The sequence below is a fragment of the Rhagoletis zephyria genome, unplaced genomic scaffold (genome assembly GCF_001687245.7).
Source record: "Rhagoletis zephyria isolate East Lansing unplaced genomic scaffold, Rhagoletis_zephyria_1.1 Rzeph_scaffold_21097, whole genome shotgun sequence".
NCBI classification, from domain to species: Eukaryota; Metazoa; Arthropoda; class Insecta; order Diptera; family Tephritidae; genus Rhagoletis; species Rhagoletis zephyria.
Window position 1 is genome coordinate 1 of NW_016178155.1, and position 8,034 is coordinate 8,034.

An 8,034-nucleotide genomic window follows, 5' to 3' on the forward strand; every position below is an offset into this window, starting at 1 on the left:
AAATACTAAGTATTTGTGTATTTAGTACCCAAAGTGGTACTTTAAGTACCATCCATGGCAACAGGCTAAACTCGTACCTGAGCAGATTAGATGCATTGTCCCAACAAGTGCCCGGCTTGCGGAGACATCTCTTCACATAACCCTAAAACCAACTCGGCTAACGCCACTGTGGCTATGGACAATCACCATAGAAGCTGCACGCTTCCGGAGTCTCCGCAGGGGCAAGCCGACCAAGGCAAGATTGAGTAGAAGCTACAACATTGAACACAATTTCAGACTATATAAAGAAAATAAATTTCATTCATTTATTTCACTGGTAAAGTACATAAGCTGGCAATAGTAAAAATACTGGTAAACTCATATAAGCCCCAAATTTAACATTTTTTTAATTATATGCTGACATTCGACCACTACAATTTGTTGCACAATCTCTTTAACCCTATCAATAAGGAGCTTACTCTCTGTAGTTATTTCCTTTTTCAAAAAGTTTACATGTTCATTTTTTAACGAAGTTGGCAAGCCATCAATTAAACAAAGGTTTGTGCGACATGCCCCATTCAAATCAACGGGATAGCGGCGAATGTCTTTTGAGGTTAATACGCTCTCATTGGTGAAGTCCAAGTAGACTACGGTATAACGTGCGTTATCATTTACTTTTACTGCCCTGGCTCTATACCATTCATTTTCGAATCTTGCCAAGCAGTATTCATGCAATTTAGGGCTATAGTATTGCTTGTTATCTTTATAACGGCTTAAATATTCTTGAACTTTTACCAAATATTTTAGATCTGTTTCGGCGATACATCCTATGTACCCATAGTTCAAAGCAGAAGTATCCAAGACCACGACTTTAAAATTTATTAAATCGGATTTGAACACGTATATTTCGAAAGGTGGAGAAATAATTGGCTTATCTCCAAAGTTCTCACCGCAATTTGTGGATATAGCCATTTGAACCGCACTCTGATATGGAGAATTGTGATTTAAATCCAGTAACATATCGGCTTTGCCTGCATCAGTTGGAATTTCATTTTCATGTTGTCCAACCTCTTTCTCAATTGTTTTATGAATTGAACGCAGGGAATTTGTCAAAGCAATTTTTGAACAAAATTTTACAACTTCTTCATTAATATTTCTCCGTGAGCCCAAAATAGCGAGCTCTACTTCGTCCTCTCCCACTGGCAAAACGCAATAACGCATTTGGCACTCAATACCTTCGAATTGGTTAAGGAAGCTCATAAGAGTTTCAGTAGGCGAATATTCATTTACGTTATGAAGTTTTACCATCATAGAAAAACGGGGCAACTTTAGAATATCCCCGGCTGCAACTCGTAGATCGGAAATTTCGATAGTTGCCACGACCCCATAGTCACAGTGCAAAACTTTGGCATGTTTTTGATCTGGAAAAGACAGTACTTCAACACGGCTAAACATACCGTTATATAACGTAAGAGCTACTGTATGAGCCGAGGGGAAAATATCCAACAATGGGGCTTCTCTTCCAATCGCATCTATCTTCTTGAGAGTAGTTAAATGAGCTTCCGTATCCTTTGCAAGTCGTACAAAACATATATTTGAAGAAATAAATCCCAATATAGTAACTGGTTCAAATGACTTATGTTCCTTGACCGTGTCGATCCCTTTACATTCACTGCCGGAACCTATTCCTTCAGATTGAGGCAGTGCGCCTGTTGAAAATTTATCCAGCTTTTCATTATCTAAATGCTTCGCAGGAGCCTCACCATGATCCGAGTTTATACAAGCAGATATTAGTCCCGGCATGGCAAAACAAATATAACGGTGCCGCTGCCAATCTTTCCGTTGACATTCCGGAGAGCAATAAAAGTCCATGCAACGCTGACAAATCCACATAGCTTTCCGTCGACATAACGTACATAAACCATCAGAGGTAATAAGCCCTGGAATCCCAGATGAATGCATCCCGATATAGTATAAAGATCTATCAAAACAATTAAACCGTACAGATCCAATGACGCGCGCTTAATATGATTGACCGAACCGTTATAGCGATCTAGTAGGGATTAGGATCGTTCGATATTTAAGAAAGTATCGATATCATGAATCGATTTAATTCATTGCATGTAACGGCCCGTCTCCACAGGCAAAGTTTTTGCTTACCAACTGTCATTTTCATTGCCTGATAAAAATTTTATCAGAGGCAATATTTGTACATGGGCATTTTTTATTTTGTTAAAAGCATCTGTAAGATGGCTATTTTTGTCGGATTTCATCACTTAAAAAGGTAAAAGTGCCCTTTAGCGAAAGTAGGCCAAAATTGATGAAAAAATTCAAGAGGGGTATAAACCGACGCGTTTTAATGCGAACAACAATAATCTGAGACCGGAAATTTGTTAAATTCATTAAAGAGTTATTCGCAAAAAACACTTGCACCTTTCGCACTATGTTTTGATGAATTTGACGCAAATAAATGGAGTAAATGAACTCAACTGAACACATATTCATTAGTTTTTATACATTTGTGATGTTTTAAGTGTACACTTTCGCGAAATTCCGTATTTAATAGCAATATCCCGATGGTGAAAATCCGCACAACAATCTTGCATAGTTACCATAAATAACATGGTGGAAAACTAGTGTTGCCAGTGTTGTCCAGTTTGACCAACTTTCGCTAAAGTGCACTACTACCCTTAAAAAATTTAAAAAACATGCTTTTTCACACCTATGCAAATAGTAACAAATATTTTTAATAGAAAGGGGCTAAATTTTTGCTTTTATATTGAAATATCAACAATGTTGTCTCCACGAAGGTATCGGGCAAATCAAAATGTAGCTGTCAAAGTACCAAATTGCTGGCAATGTTTGTCAAGATAAACGCTTTGATAATTAATGCTTGCCAACAGCAATATGCGGTCTCTATGGGCAAAATTTTGACTGATAACATTGTCAAGATAAAAACCTCTGTCTATGGAGACAGCAAGTAAAACCAATATGGCGATATCGATATCGGAAAAATCGATGTTGAAAATCCTTCTCCTTCTTTAGATGGTTGCCACTTCGTCAGTTTTACAGATTGTAAAAAAGATATAAGTTCCTATTCAAAATATGTTTAGAATATTTGAAATTTACTATTGAATAAGTTTTTTGTTGAAAACTAAGGGCCGTTTGCACCATGTCTAGTTAACGCTAACTCCCAGTGAAACATCTTTATCCCACCCATCATATAACATGTGATCGATAAAGCAGTTAACGTGCTTAACTGAAGGATGTACCTCCAGTTAGCGTTAACTAGACATGGTGCAAACGGCCCTAAGTAGTTTATATTTAGCTAAAATCTATTATAGCACGAAAAATTGTAGTTGAAAGGGTAAGTTTATGAAAATGCATTGATGAGTGGCAACAGTGTAGTAAGCAACACTGAGGGCTCCAGTAATCGACAAAATTCTGCGTATACAGACTGCATACGTTCTGCGTTCTCGACTAATTTCAGCTTAAAAGCACATTTAGCGCATTTAGCTCTTTTAGCTACTCTAAGGGCCGGTTGTTCAATGTCTGGTTATCACTACCACTACACTATCGACGATTTCGACATTATGCATGTAACATGTGATCGATAAAGCAGTAGTTGAGCTTAACCGGAGCTTCTACCTCCGATTTGTGCTAATCAGACATTGAACAACCGGCCCTAAATGTACACTCATCCATACAAAATTCGTCACCTAAATGCGACTAAATTCAACTCCATTTTTGCATTAAGAATCTAAATGCTAAAAGCAACCTTATGATCTTCCAAAATTTCCACGCCACGAAAATGGTTTCATAAGGAAAGTAGCAACATTGCTTTTTCGCGTATACAGTGGCTAGCTGCGTTTCAGTGATCGCCGATCGAGATTTCATTTCTTATTTCACATTATTTGGATAAAAAGAGTTACGCAAATTCAACATCGATGTGATGCTGATAGAAATCTGGATCAATTTCTGATCAACTCTGTTTGTTTTGTTTCCTAATTAAGTGAGGAAATTTTAATTGACAGCACCGACTAATGAATATTCATACAAACAAATATTTGGGTTATGGTTAAAACAATTCAAGTTTTTGTATTGTTTGTTTGGTTTAAAATTTATTTTTTCCTTTTCAGTAGGGTTTTTTTGCATATAATCTTCTGCGTGAGAATTGATCGTAGTAGATACGGATTTGAATAAGCGAATGGAACACTGTTTGTCAAAAGTATACGATTTCGAACTCGCGTATATGTACGTTTGCTAAATGAGATAGCATGAACGCTCCTCGAAAACATATGTTCGAAAGTGCTAAATGTTGCATTTTAAATGCAGCAAAAACGCTGCATTAGACCTGGCTCTCAACTTACCTAATTGTGTTATTTCCATCTTGTATATTTAGGGCCGTTTGCACCATGTCTAGTTATTTCTAACTACCAGTTAAACATCTTTATCGACGTTATCGACACCCATCATATAACATGTGATCGATAAAGCAGTTAACGTGCTTAACTGAAGGATGTACCTCCAGTTAGCGTTAACTAGACATGGTGCAAACGGCCCTTAGACTGTCTGCGCATTGGTCGTCCAATCATAGTTGCTCTTACAAATAGTATTTAACAGCAGTGAAATAATTCTTTATTTCAGTTCAGATTCAGTAACAAGAATGAAGAAAAATGTATTACATAAAAAAAGTTCTTTGACAAATTATTAAATTAACTTGATGAAAATACATATAGCAAGTATATGCAAATGTATATCTAAAAATATTTAACACTCCTCCTCATTTGCATATGCCTGTTTTATCTCTTAGATATTCCAATTTTCTTGCTGATAGTGGCTTAGTCATCATGTCGGCTAACATTTCTTCTTATGGGCAATATACACAAGATTTTAGCTGTATGTCAACGTAATCCTTAACAAAATGAAATCGTGTATCTTTATGTTTAGATCTGTTGCTTACACGCTCCTCCTTAATCAGACTCAAACAACTTTGATTGTCTTCATATATCTTAGTCGGACAGCTTTGAAAACAATTCATATCTGCCAAAATCTTGCGAATCCAAATTGCTTCTTTTGCAGCTTCTGATAAAGCTTCAGCTTCAGTTGTTGAAAGTGAAACACACGTTTGCTTTCTGCATGCCCAACTTACTACACCTCCATTTAGTTTGAAAATATATCCTGAGTTTGATTTTCTATCTATACGACATTCTGCCCAATTTGCATCCGCATATCCAATTAATAAATTATTCTCAATTTTATTATTATTTAATTGTAAATATAAGTTTTGCGTTCCTTTTAAATTATTTAAAATGCGTTTAAGTTCCGTCAGATCTTCATTTGTTGGCATACTTGTTTTTCTTGCTAGAATTGCTACACTTGCTGAAATATCTGGCCGGGTAATTACTGATATGTATAACAATAATCCAATTAAACTTTGATAAAATTTATTATTAACTAAAGGTTGCAATTCTGATTTTCCATATGAAATTTCAAGGGGATATTTAGAAATTTTAGAATCTTTTAATCCAAATTTTTCAGTTAACCTTTCTATAAATTGCTTTTGACGTAAGAAAAATTGCTTCCCTTCTTTCAAAACTTCTATTCCAAGAAAATGATTAATGGATCCCAAATTATTTATCTCAAATTTTGAATTTAAAAATTTTTTCAACACAGCTTAAGTGTTCCTCCTCAGAAACAGCTACTACCAAATCATCAACGTATACCAATAAATATATAATTCCTTCCCCGTTGATGATTTTCGTGAATAAACAAAAATCATCTTTGCTTTGTTTAAAGTTTTCTTTTTCTAAGGCATAGGTAAGTTCTTTATTCCAAACATTTGCTGCTTGCTTGAACCCATAAAGACTTCTTTTTAATTTGCAAACCATGTTATTATCACTAAGAAAAGTGCATTTTACATCCATATGCACTACGTGCATGTTCTTTTCTCCAGCAATCGATAATAATATACGAAACGTGGATTGTCGAACGACAGGTGCATATATCTCATCGTAATCACATCCGTATTTTTGACTGAACCCTTGTGCAACTAGACGTGCTTTATACCTTTGTATACTTCCATTGAGGTCACTCTTAATCTTAAAAGTCCATTTACAACCAATAACATTAGACTTAGGGGGAGCCTGTACCAATTCCCAGGTTTGGTTTTTCCGTAAAGAATTCATCTCCTCCTCCATAGCTAAAATCCATTCGCAAGAATCGTCTGAAGATATTGCTTCCTTGTAAGTCTTTGGCTCGATCATTCCATTTTCATTTACTAAACAGATATTATGATAACATCGCAAAGGTGGAACACCCTTAGTACTTCTGCCTGATCTGCGGGGAGCAATACCCTCATCCATGATTTGTTTATTCGAAATTTGTTGATCTTCAGCTTCATTATTTGTGCTAACTGTATCGATGCTTGGAACGTTGTCAGAATTTACACTACAAAAAGAGCCTTCAGAAACATTTGAATTTACTTCATCACGATTATACGATTCATCTTCGTCATGTGTAGTACTATCTGGAACAAAAATGTTCTTAGTACGCTTGAGAGACATATCTATTTCAAAAGTTGATGGTTTTTTATGTAACCGCCTTTCTTCAACCTTCTTGCGATATACAAACTTATAATCTCTGCTAATAGTAACTTTGTTAGTATTCAAATCAACGAATCGTAACCCATTTGATTTATCATCATTGCTTAAGCCGCCGCTTAAAGCGCAATCAGACGGCCGTGCGCGCAATCCTTGGCCGCAGCAGTTTGGCAGTTGAACTACGTCAACTCCGAAAATGATTACCGAGCGCGCACGGCCGCCTACCATCATCGTGCCAAATTATGCGAAAGGCAGTTCAGTTACTACAGTCGGACAACGCGCACGCGCCCTTATCACAATAGTTATCGGAGTCAACATAGGTTTTGAATTTATTTGCCCAATAAAGCTGTATACCCATAAAAACATATGCGCTCATTTGAAGTTCTAGTATAAAGCCAGACAAACTCTTTATATGTGTGTAAATACATATACATATACATACAACTCGAAGTTGTAAATATTTGTGAATTTTAAACATTGAACCTTGAGTGTTTCCTTTAAGCGGAAAGTGCGTACAAAAGAGGTGAGCGCGAAAGGCAACCATTGGAAATATTCATGGTCCTTCGCAGCCAACCGTGGCCCAGCTCCTAGAAAATAAAAAATTTTAAAACTTAAAAATAAAATATAAAAAATCCGTATCGTACGTCCGCGAAACCAATTTAAAATCTATTAAAAAGTGGAAAAAATCAATATAAACAAGTGTGTTCAAAAAGCAAAAGTGCACGTATACAAAAACAAAAAAGAAAGACAAAAATTATAAATACTTTGAGTTTTAAATAAATAACATAAAAATACACATTTTCGGAAAAAACAAACTTCTTGCTACTCTTATAATGGGAATCGAGCTACATACATCAGCCAAGCAGCCAGAATCAGCAGTTATCATCAGCAGCAGCATCAGTAGCCATTATCAGCTACGGCAACAACAACAGGCGAAACTATCAAAAGAAGCAGCGGATACGCACATATAAATACATACATACATAAATCAAGGAAAGTAGTAAGTAGGCAAATTTTTAATTTCCTTAAAAATTAAAAAAATTTAACTTTCATATTCTTAAAAGTTATATTATTTCTAATAAACTGCCAAGGGGCATACATACGTATATATATACAGATATATATATATAATTAAATAAAAGGCGTATTTTTTCTCGCCAAAAACGGTTCTATTAAAATTGCGGATATTTTCCTGCCGCACAAAATTCCACAACGGCAATTTGCCGCTATTAATATTTTGGTAGAAAAATTTCATTTTCCGGAAAGCGGTATATCTCCACTTACCGCCAATCTTATATATATATAGGTATATGTACATATATGCAAAATTTATTATATACCCCAAAATAAATTTCGTTGCAGTTTATATGCCTACTGTGTCCCATTGAGCAAAAACAAATATTGGCACATTAAAAACATATACTTTCCTCTGCTTACCAATTTTTGCCGTTGG

General features: G+C 35.6%; 1 protein-coding gene across 1 annotated transcript; it reads right to left on the minus strand.

The window, feature by feature from the left end:
• Positions 1–278: 278 nt before the first annotated feature.
• On the minus strand, positions 279–2,042 carry Veneno (veneno). Its single transcript, XM_017637414.1, has one exon. The coding sequence runs from the start codon at positions 1,939–1,941 to the stop codon at positions 358–360; it is 1,584 nt and encodes a 527-aa protein (XP_017492903.1). The 5' UTR covers positions 1,942–2,042; the 3' UTR covers positions 279–357.
• Positions 2,043–8,034: the final 5,992 nt, after the last annotated feature.

What these genes read in the sequence shown, in the direction of transcription:
- Veneno (XM_017637414.1), bottom strand. Translation starts at nt 1,941, where the DNA reads ATGCATTCATCTGGGATTCCAGGGCTTATTACCTCTGATGGTTTATGT.